Source organism: Rousettus aegyptiacus, unplaced genomic scaffold (assembly GCF_014176215.1).
Source record: "Rousettus aegyptiacus isolate mRouAeg1 unplaced genomic scaffold, mRouAeg1.p scaffold_m13_p_1, whole genome shotgun sequence".
Taxonomy (NCBI): Eukaryota; Metazoa; Chordata; class Mammalia; order Chiroptera; family Pteropodidae; genus Rousettus; species Rousettus aegyptiacus.
In genome coordinates this window covers 92,383,763-92,403,357 of record NW_023416284.1, presented here as the reverse complement: position 1 = coordinate 92,403,357, position 19,595 = coordinate 92,383,763, and the positions used below count along the sequence as shown (strand labels likewise).

At 37.1% G+C, this 19,595-nt stretch overlaps 1 protein-coding gene across 1 annotated transcript in view; it reads left to right on the top strand.

Moving 5' to 3' along the window:
* The window catches only part of NUDT3 (nudix hydrolase 3), a 99,096-nt gene that overhangs the window by 39,581 nt on the left and 39,920 nt on the right, over positions 1 to 19,595 (top strand). Inside the window, exon 2 of the mRNA XM_016146952.2 lies at positions 10,791 to 10,901. Within this exon, the coding sequence (XP_016002438.1) occupies positions 10,791 to 10,901 (111 nt within the window). The remainder of the gene's footprint in view (positions 1 to 10,790; positions 10,902 to 19,595) is intronic.

The following is a 19,595-nucleotide window of genomic DNA, read 5'->3' as shown; positions in this document are numbered from 1 at the left end:
TTACAAAGACTAAAGATATTCTAGCATTGAGTATATTCTTTTCTTTCCTCTCTGTTAACCCAAATAGTAAACCATCATACACATTATTCTACCTTACTTTTTCACTTAAATATAGAGATAACTTCATCAGTACATACTGAAGAACCTCCTGTTTTCTTAAAAATGACCATGTGGTTACTTCTTTATTTAGAAAATTCCAAACTTGTACAAAAGTAGAGGGAAAATACAATGAATCTCCAGGTATCTATTACTCAGTTTCGATGATTAACATTTTAAGGCAAATCCCAGATATCAATATATTTCACCATTAAATACTTCAGTTACATATCACTAACAGATAGGGCCTTTTAAAAAATATACCACAATGTTATTACACATGGCAAAATTAATAATTTCTTATAATCATGTAATACTCAGGCCATATTCGAATTTCTCCAATTGTCTCAAAAATGTTATTTTACAATTGGTTTATTTTAATTAAAATTCAAACTAGGTCCATATATTGCATTCGGATTTCTGTTCTGTTCTCTCATATGGTTTCTACTTCTTTGTCTTCCCATTTTGGCTGCCTTTCCATGTCTGTTTCTATGTACTAAGCAAAGCTCCTAAGTTTCCCGGTCTTATTAGTTTGAATTTGGGAAGTAGGTGTCCAGTGGCACAGTCCTAAGAGAGGCCCAGCTGCAGGCCAAATTTAGCTCAAGCCTCTGCTCCTCCGGGGCCCCCTGTTAAGATTCAGCAAGCAATCCACAGATGCTGTGCTTATAGTTGCCTCAAAAGGCCACACCAGAAACTGAGTCCAGCTGTCTCCAGTGTGAGTCTAGGCGCTGCTCAGCAAGGAGTACCTGGCCTACTGAGGATATACCTGGATGTGGCTTGGGTGGGGCTGTGAGTAGGGGGAAGTGAAGTTTCAGGGAATCCTCTGGCGGAGTGACCTCTGTTATCCAGTCTGATGACTTCACAACTCTGGCGGCACTGTGTGGAAGGGGGCACGGCTCAGCAGGGAACAATGGATACTCTAGGCACTTCTGCACAGAGTGAGAAGTGCCCTCACTCCAAGTCTCTGGTGCCCCCTGTTGTGCAGCTGAATCGCCACTGGTGCTCTGAGCAAGCAGGTTCGTCGCCTCGAAAATCCACTTGCAAATGCAGCCCCTTTAAGAGGCACCTGTCTCTGCCATAGCCTCTTTCTCATTCAGCCGCTGAATACTGGGTCTCCCCACGTCCTTGCCTCGTCCTACCTTCTGCCGTTGTACAGTGCTTTCTTGGATTTCTCCCTAGTTGTATGGCTTGTTCATCAAGATCCCCGGCAATTTTTTCTTGCTGCTGCTCCTTGTTTCCATCACAACTTTGGTTGCCAGAGGAATGAACAGAGCCTCTGTCATCTATGGCATTTTGGTTACCTCTCAAGCAAGATTTTTTTTTTTTTTTTGACTGGTCTAAGAAGCAGAATTGTAGTCAAGTCTCCTGACTGTCCTCTTTAAAGAAGACAGTGTACAACTATGGTTTAAATTTTAACATTTAAATTGGATCAAAATGTGAACAATATGTCAATGCTACTTTGGTGACACAGTACCTGTCTTTTTACAGTGTATTCCTATTGTTCTAAGACTGTGTATGGGAAAATGTTGTTTATGGATGTCAGGAATGCTGTCGCTGTGGCTTTGTTTTAACCCCAGGAAACTTGAATGTTCTAAATATTTCATTCACTGCATCTGGCTTTCAGAAATTTCCTAAGGAATAATGCTTGGCATTATTAAAAGTCTTAAATGTTCTAAAGTATTCAAGCTATACACAGGGTTTTAAAGTGAAATGCCTCCTCCTCCGTATGCCACCAATTGTACTGTACAGACCAATCATTGTTTCTTGGGTAAAAGCTTTCCTAGTGGTCATTTAAATTGAAGTTTCCCATCATATTCAGAGAATGTAGGAAGCCTAACTTCTGTACGTACCTCAAACTTTTTTCTTTTCCACTTGATTCCCTCCTGTATTTCTCTCTTGAGAAATAGGTATCTCTTGTCCATTTGTTGACCCCAGGAGAAGCCAGAGCCTCTGCATCCCTTTCATGGCACCATCCTCCCTGATTAAAAATTCTTGTCATTGCTGTATCCTAAATATGACTTGAATCCACTTGCTGCTTCCTATCTCCAGGGATGCTGATTATATCCAGCTCCCTTGTCTTCTCTAGCTGACCTCTCTAGCCCACCTCCAGCCTATCACTCATTCATTCTCCAGATTGAGGCTTCTGAATCACAAGTGAGATTACTGTTTTCCTCAAAACCAAGGATTCCTAGTTGCCGTATCTCTTTGGTGCACTCGCTATGTGAATTTTTTATACTGATCCTAGTCTAATTTATCCAACTCCTCTGTTGCCCTCTTCCTTCTTCCCATCATGTACCCCTACACCATATCAAACTACTTGAATTTTTCAGCATCTTCTGGATGTACTATACCGTTTCCTGCATTTGTGCCTTTGCAATTGCAATGTACCTTGCCTAGAATACCTCCCCTTTCTGGGCTCAGTAAATTTTTTCTCTAGTCCCAGCTCAAATGTTCCCTCTTGAAAAGTGTTCTGGGACCCTCTCAGAACCTTATTTCCTCCATAATATAGTCCTTGTCAACATGATGTTGTAGCTGCTCAGGTCCTTTATTAGATCAGAGCTGGCAAACTTTCTGTAAATGACCAGGTAGTAGATACTTTTGGCTTTGTGGACCATGTGATCCATCCAGTCTGTCAAGATTACTCAGCTTTGTCATTGTAGCTTGAAAGTAGTCATAGACTATAGATAAATGAATGAGCATGGCTGTGTTTCAATAACTTTATTTATGGACACTGGACTTTGAATTCATATAAATTTACATGTCACAAAACATTTTTATTTTGAGTTTTTTCAACCTTTTGAAAATGTAAAGTCAATTTTTAGGTTACAGGCCATGCAGAAACAGGTGGTAGGCTCGATTTGGCTCAGGGGCCACCATTTCCAGTCCTTGAATTAGAGCGTGAGCTGTTCAATGGTAGGCTTTATATATTTTTGTACATCTCTGCCCTCTACACCCACTGTCATGCTTTAGATCATTTCTAACCAAATAATAACAGCAGTTTGTGGAATAAATACTCAAGTTAGGAATTACTTGATATATGGTAGTTTCTAAACAAATGTGAAAAATAATGGAGATAATACTGAGATTAGGGGTCATTTTTTATATTTATTAATAAACATTTTCAGAAAAGAAAGTATAAAAAGGTTGCATAATCTAGAGGAGTATCCCTCTATGTAGAAGATCTGCCAGAAAAGATCTAAGAAATAAGCAAATAGTCTCTGCTTATGGAAGAGAATATTGAAAAGTGCTCCACATCCTCGATTTGAGTCAAAGATTAGATTAAAATGCTTTCTCTATCTTTTCCTTTTCCTTATACCTGTCCTGGAGAAAATCATATTGTGGCTTTTATCTAGTGGCAGTTAAGTTTGCAGAGGTTTGTTTGTTTGTTTGTTTGTTTGTGTTTTATGTGGGTCTGCCTACATTGTGGATGTAGGCAGTGGCCTTGTGGTTTGAATCAGCACATAGACTATGTTTGAGTCCTGGTGCAGCACTGACCCCTCTGCCCTTTGCTTTATCACAAAATCATCTAAGGCTCAGTTTCCTCATTGCTGTAATGGCAAAAGTTACATAATACCTGACTTGCATGAAAAGTAGAGATAATATATTAAAAATGGAATATATAATGCCAGCATCTGGCTTAAAGTGAGCACCAAATAAATACTACCTGCTGTTATTTATTTCCCCTCAATATTAGTCTATTTTTGTTGTTGTCGTTATTTACAAGAGTTGTAGGAGGGGGTTTACAGGAATACCTCGAATATTTCAGTAAGTTATATTCAAACAGTTTAATCCAGCAACTTTCCATCTTTGATTTTATTCTTATATAACCTGCAAATACTGCCAACTTTACTGGTTTCTTTAGTCTCCCTTTTTTTAAAAAAAATTTGTTTTAAAGATTTTTATTAAAATATAGCTAACATACAATAGCGTGTTAGTTTCAGGTGTACACCATAGTTATTCAATGTTTATACCTAAAGAAGTGATCACCATGATAAGTTCAGTAATCATCTGACACCATACGATGCTATAATTTAGTCGTCTTTTTAGAAATAAAAAAGTCCTTGAATACCAGGCAAAAGAAAGTATTATGTGTGATTATCTTAACATTTGAACATTGATTTGGAAAAGGAGGGCAGGGCATTCTTACTTTGAAGTCTATTATCATACTCCATACCCTGGGACTCATAGTTAAGAATGATATGTTTGTATAATACTTTGTGTCTGTGACTTCCTTTTCATATTGTTCTTAAAATACCTTATAGCTCCTATAAAAATTGTCAGAATATCTGTTCACAGCACAATGTGTTGTGTCTTTGGACTAGGCGAGGATTGTCCTCTTTGGTTAAATAAACAACCCGATTAGCTAGATAAAGTGAAAGGATGTTTATAAGGCATTTTATAAACTGACTTTGTATCTACTTATTCCTCCTGTGTAGGAAAAAAAAATTGTTAATGGGTAAAATGGCTTTAAAACTCTAGGAACTGAAACTACTAATGCTTGGCGTTGTGATAATTTACTGATTTAATTTGAACAAGTTATTTTACCTCACATTCAGCTTTTCTTTTAAACAGAGTCATTGCGCACAAGAACTTGTGGCAGCTGTTCTATAAAACATTCTATGAGTAAGCTATTTATTTGGAATCCAAGCAAATGCAGATAATTACTATTATGTTGGTCTTACTTTTAAGAAGGGATACACACTATTAGGATTTGTCTGTAGAAGCAATTCGCAGGGCATATCACAAAGATGATAGGGCGCAGTCCTTGTGCCATCTGGGTTACCATCAGAGCTCTCTGGCAGTAATGGCAGTGCTGAGAGGCTGTCAGATGCTAAGGGAATGAGATCACGTTAGGTGCATTACTGCATGCAGTTTTCTGGAAATTAGTAATATGTCTAAGACACATAGCTTGCTTCAGAATCTCCCATGATGTAGATTATCACCATAGATCATCTAATTTTTTAAGGAAAATATTTCCAGAACTTTAACCTGGGGTACCTGGAATATATCTACCACTACTGTACTCTTGGTGGTGGGAACGGAATCTTGTATGACATCAAGGGGAGTGGAGAGTAGGTAGAGGGAATGGGGATAGCTCCTCTAGCTAGAGCTTGCAAGTGCTCATATTCTCCTTCGGTTAGTCTTATCTTGGCTGGAAGAATCTGAGACTGTTGTTTTCCAAACTTAGTCTCTCCCTCTTCTTAGCCCAGATCCACTTTTATGATTGTCCACCAGAAATATACATTAGACATCTCGTTGAACTCTGAAAATCATATGTTCGAAGGACAACTTCCCTGTAGTTATTTCTTCCATTGACCCTTCCACATTCTCCTTGGAGGGCAGCCCACATCCTGTTAGTCACCTGGGCCTGCAGATTCTTCCTTTTGTATAACTGGAAACCTGTCACTTCCTTCCAACTCCAGTTTCTGTCCCCGTTCTTTCCCAAACTGAATCAACTGCAGAAACATTCTGTTACCAGGCTTGTCCATCTCCAGCCTAAGTTAAAGTGACTTTTCTGAAACCCGCGGTGCAAACCAAACTCTTTATATTGGACTCCTCCCTTTTTTTAACTTCTCTAAGTAACCCCTTCTGTATGTTTTCTGCATTCTTCCCTCCCCTTTAATCCCTTCCCCCACACTACACACACACACTTCTACCCTTGACCTATGGCTGTTGCTGTTTCCCCTTACGAACTGGATCTCTGAAGGTGGGGGTGTCTTCTCCCACATACTCGCGGCATGCACCTGGGGCCTGGTGCACCCGGGGTATGGTCCATGGCTCCACCTGGGGCACAAACCCAGGACCTTCTGTGTGTAAAGCAGACGTGCTAACTGCTACGCTATGGAGCCACCCCTCCATTTTTTTTTAAAGCAATTTTTCATTCAGTTTGGTCCATTCTTTCATTTACTCATCAAACATTTATTGGCAATTTATGTGGGTCAAGCTGTATGCTAGGGGATTGGGTTTAAGGCAGTCAACAGAACAGATCTTAGACATTTCATTGACCTTGCACATGTTAATCAGGATAGACTGGGTTATGCTGCAAGAACAGATTTACCCTAAAATCTCATTGTTTTTACACGAGTTCATTCCTTGTTATGATAGCTATCAGTCATGAGTTTTCAGAAGCTCAGCTCCACATAGGAACTCTCTTCCATGCAGGGACTCAGGTTTATAGCTATACCAAGTAGAACTCACCATGTCCTTGGACACTGTGACAGAGGAAGAGAGAATCTGGATGTGCTTCTCCCTGCCTCAGCCTAGAAGCGACACGTGTCCCTTTTGCTCATATGTCATTTGCCAGAACTAGTCAAATAGCCCCAACTGACAGAAAGGAGGTCTGGATACTGTAGGCAAGAACATGAAATACCTAGTGAGCATTGTGGTCTCTGGCAGAGTCACTGAAATATATTTAGAATATATTTAGTCACCTGACTTCTTGTTGGTTTCATCCACTGGACTTTTAATTTCTCAAAAGCTGAGGTCGTATCTGCCTTGCTATAATGTCCCGAGCACATGATCACACAATAGGTTTCTGATAAGTTTTCTCTTTCTTTCTTTTCTTTTCTTTCTTTCTTTTTTTTTTTTTTTTTAAATAAATGTTCTTGAGCTTGGATTCAACTCAAGTCATTTCCTTTAAGAAACCTTCCCTTACCATCCTTGTACCGCCTCCCTCAGCCTGGGTTAGGTGTCTCTTTCAGTGTCATTGTGGTATCCCGGGAACACCTCAACCAAAGCACTCCTTACTCTGTTGTTGTTTTTTCCCTTTCTTTCTCCACTCAGTTTCTTTCAGTGGCTTTTTAAAATATTCTTTTGAAAATTTACATTAAGTAATGTTAAAGCATTTTTTTAAAAACTAAGAAATAAAACATTACTGTGCCAGTTTAAGTCCTTTATGTAAATCATCTCCCATTAAGTTTATCATTCCCACACATTTCTTTATTCTTTTCCTCACACATGTTCCTAATAATTATAATGATTTTCTTCTGTGTCCATGTGGATAACAGGTTGTTTCAGCAGGACCACCTATATCATGAATCCAAGAGTTCATATATTGGTTGAGTATGTTCTGTGGGTACATTTATCCATCTCTGCATGCACCAATATCACCTGTCTTGATGACAAGAGCGTCATAAAAGATCTGATACCTGGTCAGCTAGTTCTCCACCTTGATCTGCCTCAAAATTGCAGAGGTTTTAATTTCTGGCTCATGATAATGCTTAATGAATGTTTGTTGAATAAATGACAAACTTCTTTTTTTCCTTAGTATGTCATTTTCAGAATCTTTTAGGAGCTTTGCCATTTAATTTTTTTAGATAATTTTATATTTAAAAATGAAGCATCAGAATAAAAGTTTAGTGACCAGAATACTACTTACTATTTTACAAGATAGAGAAGAAGTTAAAGCCTCTGACTAACATAAGGAATATATTCCCCCCCCCCCCTAGTAAATTGTTCATGGGTTGTCAAGGAAACGTACTGAAGAGAACTATTACTGGTAATAGTGTCTGCTTTGAAATGTGACTACAAAGTAATGAGACTTGCTTTCTCCAGCCTCAGTTTTACATATGGTCTTACCTCATATAGTCATGCTTTGAATGTGCAAAGCAATAACACTTCCTAGATTTACTAATTAATATTTCACATTGATTGAAATTTAGAAATTATACCTTATGTTAGAGATTTCTATTGCTTTAGATCTGAAATGCCCCTGTAAAGATCTTTTATTTGGACTATGACCTGATTGGATGGCCCTAATCAGCCTTTGAAGTAAATGCTTAGGTTTACAGTGGCTGGTTAAAAACACTTTGCCAGGAAGTGGGAGAACTCTAAAAAGAAAGACTATATGTTACTTATATAACAAATCAGTGAAAGATTAACCCCCTTTTCTACTCTTTTCTTCTTGAATCTTCCTTGCAGATTAGCTAATGACTTAAATGCCATTGTCTAGAGTTATTTTTGGAGGACCTTTTTTTATTAACTTTTTACTTTGAATTAACAAACATGATTATATCTGGGTTTATTTTTCTTTTGATAAGGAATATTTTTTAATGTGCCATTGGCTACAGTTTTAGAGGAGAATGGGTGCAGCAGTGATCCCCTTTTTTTTTGGAAATAGTGTATTATTTTAGCTTTTTAATTTAATATTATAAAACTAAGGATAACATTCTGGAAGATCACTTGCCTGGAGTGTAGACTTTGAAAAAGAAAGACTCTTTTAGCTTTAAAAAAAAATTACTGTGATCTTAAAACTAGTTTTATTTTATTGCGATGAAGTTCATGTAACATTAACCATTTTAAAGTGAACAAGTCAGTGACATTTAGCAATCACCACTTTTATTTAGTTTCAGAATGCTTATCATTCCAAAATAAAACCCTGTACCTGTTAAGTAGTTACTCTCATTCTTTCCTTCTCCCAGTTCCTGGCAGCCACCAATCTTTCTGTCTCTGTGGACTTACCTATTCTGCATCTTTCATATAAATGGAACCATACATTATGTGGGACTTTTTGAGTCTGGCTTTTACTTAGCATAGTGTTTTCAAAGTTCACCCTCCATGTAGCATAAATCAATACATCATTCATTTTTATGACCGAGTACTGTTCCATGTGTGTATATGCCACGTTTTGTTTATCCTCTCATCCATTGATGGACATTTGAATTATTTCTACTTTTTGGCCATTGTGAATAATGTTGCCTTAACATTTGTGTATAAGTGTTTGAGTACCTGTTTTCAGTTCTTTGGAGTATATATGTGGGAGTGGAATTGATAGATGACATGGTAATTTTATGTTTAACTTTTTGAGAAACCACCAAACTCTTTTCCACAGTGCTTTCATTCCTACCAGCAATGTATGGGAGTTCCAATTTCTCTACATCCTTATCAGTACTTGTTAATTTTAAAACTATAGCCATTCTAATGAGTGTAATGTGGTATCTCATGGTAGTTTTACTTTGTACTTCTCTAGTAACTCATGATGTTGCATCTTTTCGTGTGCCTTTTGTCTATTTGTGTGTTTTCTTTGGTAAAGTGATGTTTGTCTTTTTGTTATTGAGTTGTAAGAGTTCTTTATATATTTTGGATACCACTCTTATCAGAGAGATGATTTGCAAACATTTTTTCCCACTCTGTAGATTATCTTTTTACGTTCTTGATAATGTCCTTTGATGCACATAAGTTTTTAATTTCTATGACGTTCAATTTATCTATATTTTCATTTGTTGCTCATGTTTTTGGAGTGATGTCTAAGAATTTGGCATATCTTGCCAACAAATCCAAGGTCATGAAGATTTACCTGTTTTATGATTTTAGCTCTTACATTGAAGTTGTTGGTCCATTTTGCGTTAATTGTTGTGTATGGTATGAAGTAGGAGTCCAGTGAGGACTCCTATTTAAAAGCAATAGCTCATGAAACCTCCACATTGTAGTTTTAATATTCCTTGATTAAGCATTTTTACATACCAAAAAAAAGCTACCACAGAATTTATATTATTTTAAATTATTTTGCATTGTATTAAAGCAAAACTTACATACATTTAAAAATAGTACTTGCAAGTATAGCATATTTTCTCAGTCCACAGGCTGTGTGTTGGTGATTATATATGAATTCATGGATTTCCTTCTTGTAAATCTGGTCTCCTCTGGGCCTGCAGATCACAGATTTTATAGAGGAGCATCATGAGTCTCTATGATGACAGGAAGAAAAGGGTAGACTTTCCAAGGGCTCACAGTTGTATATACCTCAGGGAGAGAGAAGAGATGACTAGAAGGTAGATAACCAGAAGTCAGTGGTAGAATCTGTAGGGCTAGAAAGGAAGTAATATTTTCAGGGAATAAGAATGACTGCAAAGTAGAAGTTAAGTGCTAGGGGATGAAGGAGGGTGGAGGGTAAGATAAGGAATATAGTTTAGAATAAGGATGGAGGCTTAAAAGACATCATCAGAAATTAATGGTTTAGGGAGCAGTTGAAGATTCCTTTAATTTTGGAAATAATGCCAGCTCAACTTTACCCCCCAATGAGGAGTCCAGCCGTTTAGCATCATCTGTCCTAAAGAGAGGAGTAAGGAAGACGGACTAGGGAAATTCTAGATTTTATTTTAGCCATGACTAGAATGCTGATTAAGTTCGAATTAATAAACTATATCAGTATTTTGTATGTTTGTTTGCTTTGCTTTTTATTCCTTATTAAAATTTCCTACTAAAAATATACCAATTTTATCTCAGCTGAAAGCATGATGAAAAGAACTTTTTCTACTTCTCGTGTAGATAAGAGAATCATGTTTTCAGTGTACACTTAGAGCTTAGGATGGTACATTGTATTGGCCTGTGGCCCTATGATGGAGCAGGAACTAAGACACAGGAAAAAGAACTTGAAGAGAAAGTGATGGAACTATGGTGCCAGCCAGGGCTAAGCACTTCTTCGCTTCTGGCCAGCCCTTAATAACAGTGCTCACAAGCTCATCATAGACAATGTTGCTTGTTTTTTGTTTATTGGGGTTTTTTTGGTTTGTTTGTTGTTTGTTTTGTCTACTTTTTCAAACCGAAATGAAAACTGCCTTACAAGATGTGATTTGGAGAGTTATAAACAAAGGAGTGTTTAGGTACTTTTACTTTTGTGATGTTTAAACACTGAATTTCTATGAATGTATCTGTTTTCAGTTTTTAACTACCCATGTGACCTCTATGACTTTCAGGTGCTACTTGTGAGCAGTAGCCGCCATCCCGACCGATGGATTGTTCCTGGAGGAGGCATGGAGCCTGAGGAGGAGCCAAGTGTGGCAGCAGTCCGTGAAGTCTGTGAGGAGGTATGCACTGAGAAAAAAGATCATGGCCTACCCTGTAATTGTGAATCTGTCATGTCTGTGTAGTTCTTTAATTTATCACCACTCACTGAATAACAAACTCACTGTCATAGAAAGAAGGCATTTAACAGTTACCATGTACCTCCTTGATTAAAGGGGAGATCAGCCTGTATCATGATGTTTCTCAAGCACCACTCTATGTAGGGAGAGGGCTCATAGTAGTGACTGTATCTAATTTCACCAGACCAGCCCCTAGTGATTGCCCATGGATCTCTTCCAACATTGCCTCTGTTACCCATGGCAGAAGATCAAGAAGGAGATAGTTCATCAGTTCAAAGAAATAAAAACAGGCAGTATTGGTATAAATGGCTCATTCTCATTAATTGGATGAGGAGGAGGCAGCCCATGTTCACCTATGGTTCCTGGGTCCTGGCCATCAAGCAGTTACTAAAGCACAGTTTCATTAGGCAGAAGCTGTTAATGGTATAGCTCAAGAAGTACGTTGTTTTTGTTTGTTTGTTTTAAATTTAATCACATGATATTCAACATACATGTGTTGAGTTTCTAGACCATGCCCAGTATATCTTAGTAGATAGTCTAGAATAAGTAGTCTTAGACCCTTAGTTCCCTTACTTCAAGAATTTACAGTTTGGTTGGGAAAATGGAGAAAGAGATTACAATTCAAAACCAGGAAGAAGGAACTACTGTTTCTCCATAGCCTCCTGTGGTGATACCATGTTCTGCTCTGCTTATGTTATCATCTCATTTGGGACTCTTAATCAGTGGTATAAGTTTTATCATCCCCATTTACTTGCCTTTGGCACATGAGTAGTGCTTTTAGGTCTGTTTCTTTGTTCCAGAGGGGATTTAGGACTGATTCTAAGAACATATAAAATAGTGCTTAGAACAAGTCTAAATTCTACATTTGGGCCCAGCCCTTGCTGAAGTCCTCTTAGACCAATCTGACGCTTGGAATACTCAAGGAATTCTTTCCTTGTTCTCAACTCCTACAGACTTACATTGGCTTGTGTCACATTCATTTTATCATACATTTGTTATTGATAACTGAGGATAAAGATTATGTTTCCCATTTTAAATCCTCCTTTCCTGTGCCTAGTACACAGCTTAGATGAACAGAAAGTGATTCATACATGCTTCTGCAACAGACGGAACAGTAGATGGAACAGTAAACGTCCTAAAGAAATGCCCCAAATGGAAATTCTCAGCATTCTTTCTGGAGGATCCCAAAGATTTGACTATTCAAATAAGTGTGATAGAGTCAGTTGATGGACCTAAACTGCATCCTTTTGATTTAAATCCATTTGGTTCCTAGAGGTTCTAAGGCACCTTAGGCAAAAAGTGATGTTTGACAGAGTTACCATGGCATTTGTGGATTCAGACAGGTTATTGGAAGACCTGAAATAAAGTGATGATTCTAGAATAGAGAGAAAGGAAAAAGTTCACAGACCTTTGGCAAAACTTGCTGCTTGGTTTTAGGAGTCGGGGCAGGGGTGAACCTCTGACAGATCTACCTTTGTGGAGGACATTTCGATATGACTGTGTCTTGGGAATGCTTATATTTGTTGTTACAATCTTGTTTTGTTTTTGAGTGTTACGGTTGAATTCTTTCTGGGTTATACAATTGAAGCTAAGATGTAGAAAACTAGATGATTGCCATAGAAAATGCAGCAAGGGAGTACGAAAGGATATAGGGCACATTGCTTACCCTTTTGTTCCCTGGAAATTGCACATCATTATCCTTTCATAGGTAAAAGGGAGAATAGAATGAAGTGGGAATAAAGCGCTTGTGATATGAGAAGGTAAATGATGTAGCACACATAATTAAACTATGCTCATCATATGTTCAGTGTCTTACCTACCTCCTGTCTTGAAGGGAATCCTGAGCTTCAAATTAAACTCAGTCTGCCATTCTGAACCCTGAAGAACCTGCCTAACTTTGAGTGCAGTTTTCCCCTCCAGTCAAGGGAGAGTCATCCCATACCCTGTACTTTATCCCAGCATTGTTGAGAGGATAAAGAAATGTCTGTGGACTGACTGGAACTTTAGAATAAAGTATCAAAAAATGTTTGTACAAACAGTAAAAATTAGAGAAATGTGACATTACAAAAAACAAACATTTCAATGGCTTCCATCAAAATAAAATGGAGAGTGTGACTTTTCTAAATCCTGTCCATCAACAGAGAATAAGACTTGGAATCAGAGAGGATATAGGCTGATGTGTTTTATTGCCTTAGAAGGGTAGCTTTTGTAAGCAGAAATTACTATTCAGATGTTTATTTAGTTTTCTTAATGTTATGACTTTTTTAGTGTGTATTCAAAAACTTAATTCTTTCATAATTCTTACAGATCTGATTGCTCTGTAAGCATAGGAGATTTTATTAGTCACCTTTAAGCGGCCTTTGGATGATACCCAGACCAGTTAATTGAAGACTTTGAGATTGCATTTATAAATTTCATATATTTGATTGCTTTTTAGAGACTTTCAGTTGACTTAAAAAAAGAAAAACGCTATGAAACTCTTTAACAGAAAGTCCTGTGAATCTCACATGTTAAATTTACAAATAAGGTCAGTCTTAGATTCTTTAAATATATATTGTATATATAAACTTAGGATTTTCAACATAAAATCATATGAGAAATAAATTATTTGATTATATTTTCAAAACTGAGGTTATAGTTTAATAGGACACATTCTTTTAAACATTACAAAATCTAGTCTCCTTAACATAGAAATATTTATACTATGCTTGATTCTCTTACACATGTCTATATTTCATTCTAAATATTTCCAGTGTTGAAAAATGCTTACCCACCGAAGAAACCAACCGTCCCTGTTAAATGAGACCAGGACCCTTGGGTGGCGTGATGGGAAATGCTAATCCAGTCACAGCTGTTCTGTTAAGATTCTTACTTCACAAGGCTGGTGGCCATGGAGTCCACATAGGCGGGAATGGGTATTGAGTGAGCAGTCTGCAGTATCTGGCATACCTGGCTAATTTTGTGCCTCAATCTGAAGGTTACTTTCATGGAGTCTTTGTGATTCCACCCTGTAGATTTGTTTTCTTCTTGTGTTTCCATTGCAGTGTGTACTTCTGGCATCATGGTATTTAGCATCTTTTATTAATACTGCTTGTTTGTCTTCTGTGCTAGACTTTACACTCTATGTCATCAGGTACCATTCATTCTTGCTCCCTGTTGAATCCTCAGTGCTTAAGTAAATACTGTTTTTTGTTTTACAATTACTGATGTGACCACTAGAGCAGCCACATAAGTGCAGGTGAAATAAGCCCTTTCAAGTTGTTAGGAGTAAACATACCTACAGATCTCTCAGTTACATGAGGAAGAATATGGCAGTATCACAGCAGCTGCCCAGCCAGGCTGTGCGGAAATGAAAATTTGGTCATAGTACACAGGCAGGCCTTGCTCAAAGCGGGTGAATGAACAAGAGTGGGAATGCAATGTAGCCTGGTCACTGCACCAGTGGCCTAGCCCTTCCCTTCCACTGTGGAGGAGCTGCCTTTCTAATCTCTTCTCAACTTCCTAGCTTCTGCTCACCACTCTTTGTTTTGCATTTTTTCCTCCGTTATGTACCACTCACCTGTCTGTTGACTCTCTGTGCATCACACATTCAGCCTTCCCAAGAGAGAGAATCTGTTTGGTTTTTCCTACTTATAACCTTTGGGAAGAGCTGCCTGGCCACATCATTAGCTTCTGACAGTTTTGAAGATTTTGGCCTTACCTTTGCATCAGTTGCTGATTTCTTATTCCTTTAGTTGTGCTGAGAGTGGCAAGTTCATGTGCTATAAAAGCATAGCAATCTGTGCTTATATATTGCCTGTAGCAGCTTTACCGAGGGTCCTGTTTATGTAGTAAAAAGATGTTTACTAACACAGGAAGTTGTTTTTACCCCATTCCTAAGTGGTGAAAGTGGGTTATAAAATAGTATATGTGAATTAAACCATTTAATTGGGACAAAACGTGTGTAACTAGGTATAGAAAGAATAAGTTACACCGCTTGTATACTTACTATGTGCCAAGCTCTGTTCTAAGCATTTTACATATGTTGCCTCTTTGAATCCTTGCCAGATCCTATGGGATAGGAACTGTTATTATCTACATTTTATAGGAAAGAGAAAAACTGAGGTTCAGTGATATTAAATAATTTGTCCAAACAAATTGTGCCCAGCTAAATGTGCTCAAGTATTCAAGATAAGATTTGAATCCACAATATCCACACTACTCATGCTGTGCTTCTTGAAAAAATGTTCACCCAAATGTTCCACCCAAATGCATGAAATGAGATTATTAAGTAGTTCATCATGGCATTGTCAGGCCTCGGTGCCATTAAACTCAGCTTCTTCTGAAACTTTGTTCAACCCAACTTAAAAATTTCAGCATAGTGGCTGAATTGCAGAAACAGATAAATCTGTAGTACTTGATACATCTGCAGTTACATTTAACGGGATAAAATATTCACTTATATAAACTGGCCTCCATTTTTTAGTTGCTTATAGTCAAAATCCTATTTTAGTAGCCCTCAAAGGGTTAGAGGGAGGAGGCTTTCTCCCAGGGCCAGGCAGGGGCCTTGGTAACAGCATCTGTAGTCCAGGGCAACAAAGGCTTGCGTGTGCCAACCATGTGACACTCTCTCTGTAATAAAAAAGAAAGGCACCTCTTTGTGTGGTTTTCCGAGCTATTCTTACTTATTCAATGGGAAAAGTAAAACTGTTTGGCTGACAGGAAAAAAAGAGAAGCTGGATCTGAAGCTGTTCTGTCTTCTATTCATCTGTTATATTACCATTTCTTTTCCCTGGTCTTACCTCAGCGAAGTCAAGAGCATTATTACAAAGATACAGAACGTCTGAAAACAGAAACAGAAGGAGAAAATTATGTTTGTACCTTCATTGCATTCTCTTCAAGGGTTACAAAGTTGGATATCTTCTGCCTTTAGAGGAATGTAGTCAGTGATGATTATTGAGAATGTGTGGCCAAATGCCAGTTCCTTTTATCTGCTGCTTCATGTCTGGGCAACGCCCATATCCATAGAACAATTTCTAGCAAATAAACTATAAAATAGGTAGCCTGATAATTAACCTGTGACATAGGCCTAGCTTTAAAAAAAATGTAGCTTATTCTCTGACTTCCTCACTTCTGTCCCAATATATCACACTTCTCTGCTACTCCTCTGGCTCTTACCACTTGTTGCATTGCCACATAAACCCACCATCTTGAAAATTAGGTTAGTAGATTTCCCTGTACTTTGATTCCCTCCCTCAATTATTGATAACACCATCATACACGAAGTTAAAATTATATAGCATGCCTGACTTAATTCACCTTCATTTAAGAAAGTTTTTTGAATGTCTGCATGCCTTAATGTATTATCAAGGACTGTGGTTGCCTCAAGAGTTCAGAGCTTTGTAACGATCTCTAGCCTTACTAACTTAGGTTAGCCTATCAAGAATTTATTGTAACCTTGCTTGATCTCATTTGTATTTTCAGATAAGAACATGGAAAATGCCATAGTGAACTTTATTTTGAAAAATCTGTATCTTTTTATTCCAGTTCTTGTACTATGTGTTCCCTGTTCCTGCAAAAAGTGGTCGTACTCTATAATATATGTATCATAGCAACCAGAAGTCTCCACAGGGTATCTCAGAACTGTTTCTAATAGGGAAGCCATTTTTCATGTCTCTTGTTATACATACATAGAACATTTAAAAGGCCTCAGGAATAATTTAAGATAGCGTTTTGTCAATTTTTTTCTTTTTTAGCTCATAAGTGTTTGACTCTATTTGAAATGGAGAAAAAAGTTAAACCTCTGTATGACTGTATTGTATTTTCACCCTTTCTTTTTAGCCCAGTCTTAACAGTTGTGAATGGAAGGTCAGGATAGGATATCACAGAATTAGAAAAGTAACATGATTTTTTTAAAAATCCAGAACTTTAATCATAAAATGTATATCATAATATAATAAAGATATTTTCAGTCATTTCAACATAGGTAAAACAGGAGGAAGTAATGTAGACCAGGAGTCTCCAGCTCATACGCTTGTAGGGAAGGGGATAGGCAGTTGATAGTGAGTATGTATTTGACAGAGTGAGGAGAGCCTGTCCTAGTCGGGAGTCAGTCCCTGTTTAGGTCCAGCCAGTAGTTGTCATGTGGCAGTTAAGACCCACTGCGGCTCTCATGTTTTAAGAGAAACTTGAATGCTGGGTTCTTATGTGAGATTTCCTGATCTTTTAATGTAGGCAACTAATTTTACAAAGTTTGTTAATCAAAATAATACTTCCATATAGATGAAAAGAAACAGCAATAGTAGTAGTACTAAAAGACTCATAATGAAAAACAACCAAAAGATATGTTCTTTATTAGGTAAATGAGTTGTGTTCCACATTTTTACTTTATTTTAAACTGTAAACTAAGTTCCGACTTCTTAGAAGAATATGATTTTATTGTTTTAGTCTCCTAAATGATAAATGACAGCCAGTAAAAGTTTTTAACCTTGGGAATGTTTTACTGTTTAATGGAAATATTCAGAAGAGAAAGTACATTCAGATGTAAGTTACTATAAATCAAAAAAGATCACAAATCAAACCCGTTTGTTGAAAAGCAGGCTTCATTTAGATAGCCTTCTCTGAATTTCCATTATTTAATTTTTAAAGAATTTTAAGTCACATAAATATGAACTATTAGTAATAATGTACATGTATGGCTATATGCACCTATATATTCATAAAAATATATACAAAAATAGAAAAATTTTCTATGTGTTTGAAATTTTTCAAAATAAAAAGTTGGGCAGGAAATAAACATAAATACTTATTTATGTGCCAAACATATTCAAGATCTTGAGGAGGAAACTACGAAGTGCAACAATATGGCGAATGCCACTTTCCCTAAGACAAATTGTGTTTTTGTAAATACCACCATACCATGTCTTTATTTCTACTTGGTAAGAAGACAGATATTTTTAGCTCCTTTGGTGAAGGAGCTAAAAATAAAATGTAAAATTATAAAATGTAAAAATTACCATGTCTCAATACACATGTAATGATTTTATTCTGATGATTTATTCTTTTTACATAATTTAATGGGAAATGTGGTTCAGTAAAAATTTCAAGAAAGTCTTTGTTCACCCAACATGGACGTACGTATTTCTGTGTGTGAAATCATCTTTATGCTGCTCACCTAGGAAAGCATGTACACAAAAAATATAGCAAAAGAAGTTAGGAGCTTTTCCTTAGGAAAAATTATTTTGAACATATAAAATGAACAGAGAAAATATGCCAGGTCTTAGCCTGGAAGCCGGTGTGAGGCCATTTTATGTTAAAGGGCAGAATGAATCCTGCAGATCTCTGGCAAAGGCTCTTAAGTAAATCCGTATTGAATCTCTTGTTTCTGGCAGCTGAGAACTTAGAAAGGGCCTTTCCTCTCAGTTACAGTTCAGGGATGAAAGGAGACCTTGGCAAAGACACTGTCTCCTGTGAAGGGCCTGGCTGTGATAATCCCTGTGCTCAGTTTTTGCTCCGTGCTCACATGGCTGAGAGTGTAATTCAACTCTGACCCCAGAGCTAGGAGGCCTCTTCTTTCAGAGGAGGGCGCCTCTGCTCCAAGGCTGTTATGAAATGGTAAATGGCTACTCCTGGCTTACTTCCATAATTACTTATAGAGTCAGCATCAAATTGAGAATTCTTGGTGACTGTCATTTTGGCGTTTGTAAAAAATACTTAACATACTCTTGGCTTTATAAAAAGTGGTATTCAAAATGTTACTGCATATTTCTTTTAGTGACCATTTTAGTTTAAATATATAGGTGCTTTTGACTAGGTATTTCCATTAGGATTGTTTGTAAAATTTTTAACCTTAAAAATAGAAACAATATAATCTGAACAGAGAGAGCTCTTATTCTGAGGGCTTTTGAGTTTTCCTCCTAGCACGTAGTTTAGCCAACTTGATTATTTGATTAAGTGCTGACTACTATAGCTTACCTTTTTCTGATTATAAAAGTATCCGGAAAGCACAAAAATGACAGTTTATTGCCATAATTCCATGGCTGATTATTTTTTCCCCAACTTTTTCATCATGAAAATTTTCAAACTTGTAAGAAATATTTTAAAATAGTAAATTAAACACATCACCTCTAAATTCTCTTCTTCAGCATGCATCTCTTTGGAATAAGGCCAGTTCCCTAGATAATCCCCTACCATTGTCATGCCTAAGAAAATTCATAATTTCATAATACCATTCAAATATCCCCAATTATGATGAAATGTCTGTTATATCTGTCTGTTTCCTCATCATAGTGTAATCTAGATTCACACATTACAATTGGTACTATGTCTTTATAAGCTATTTTATTTTAGAACCATAATCCCAGCCTTTCTGTATCCCCACTCCCCATGATACTGACTTTTTAAGATAATCCAGGTTAGTTGTCTAACAGAATGTCTCATATTCTGAGTTTGTTTGATTGTGTCTTCTTGACATCCTTTAACTTGTTTCCTTATCCCTTGTATTTCCAGCAACTTAGTCTAGAGCAGTGCTGCTGTCCAGGAGAACTTTCTGAAGTGATAGAAATGTTCCATAGCTGCACCATCCAGTATGGTAGCCATTAGCCATAATGGCCATTTAAAATAATTAAAATTAAACAAAATTTAAATTTAGTTCCTCAG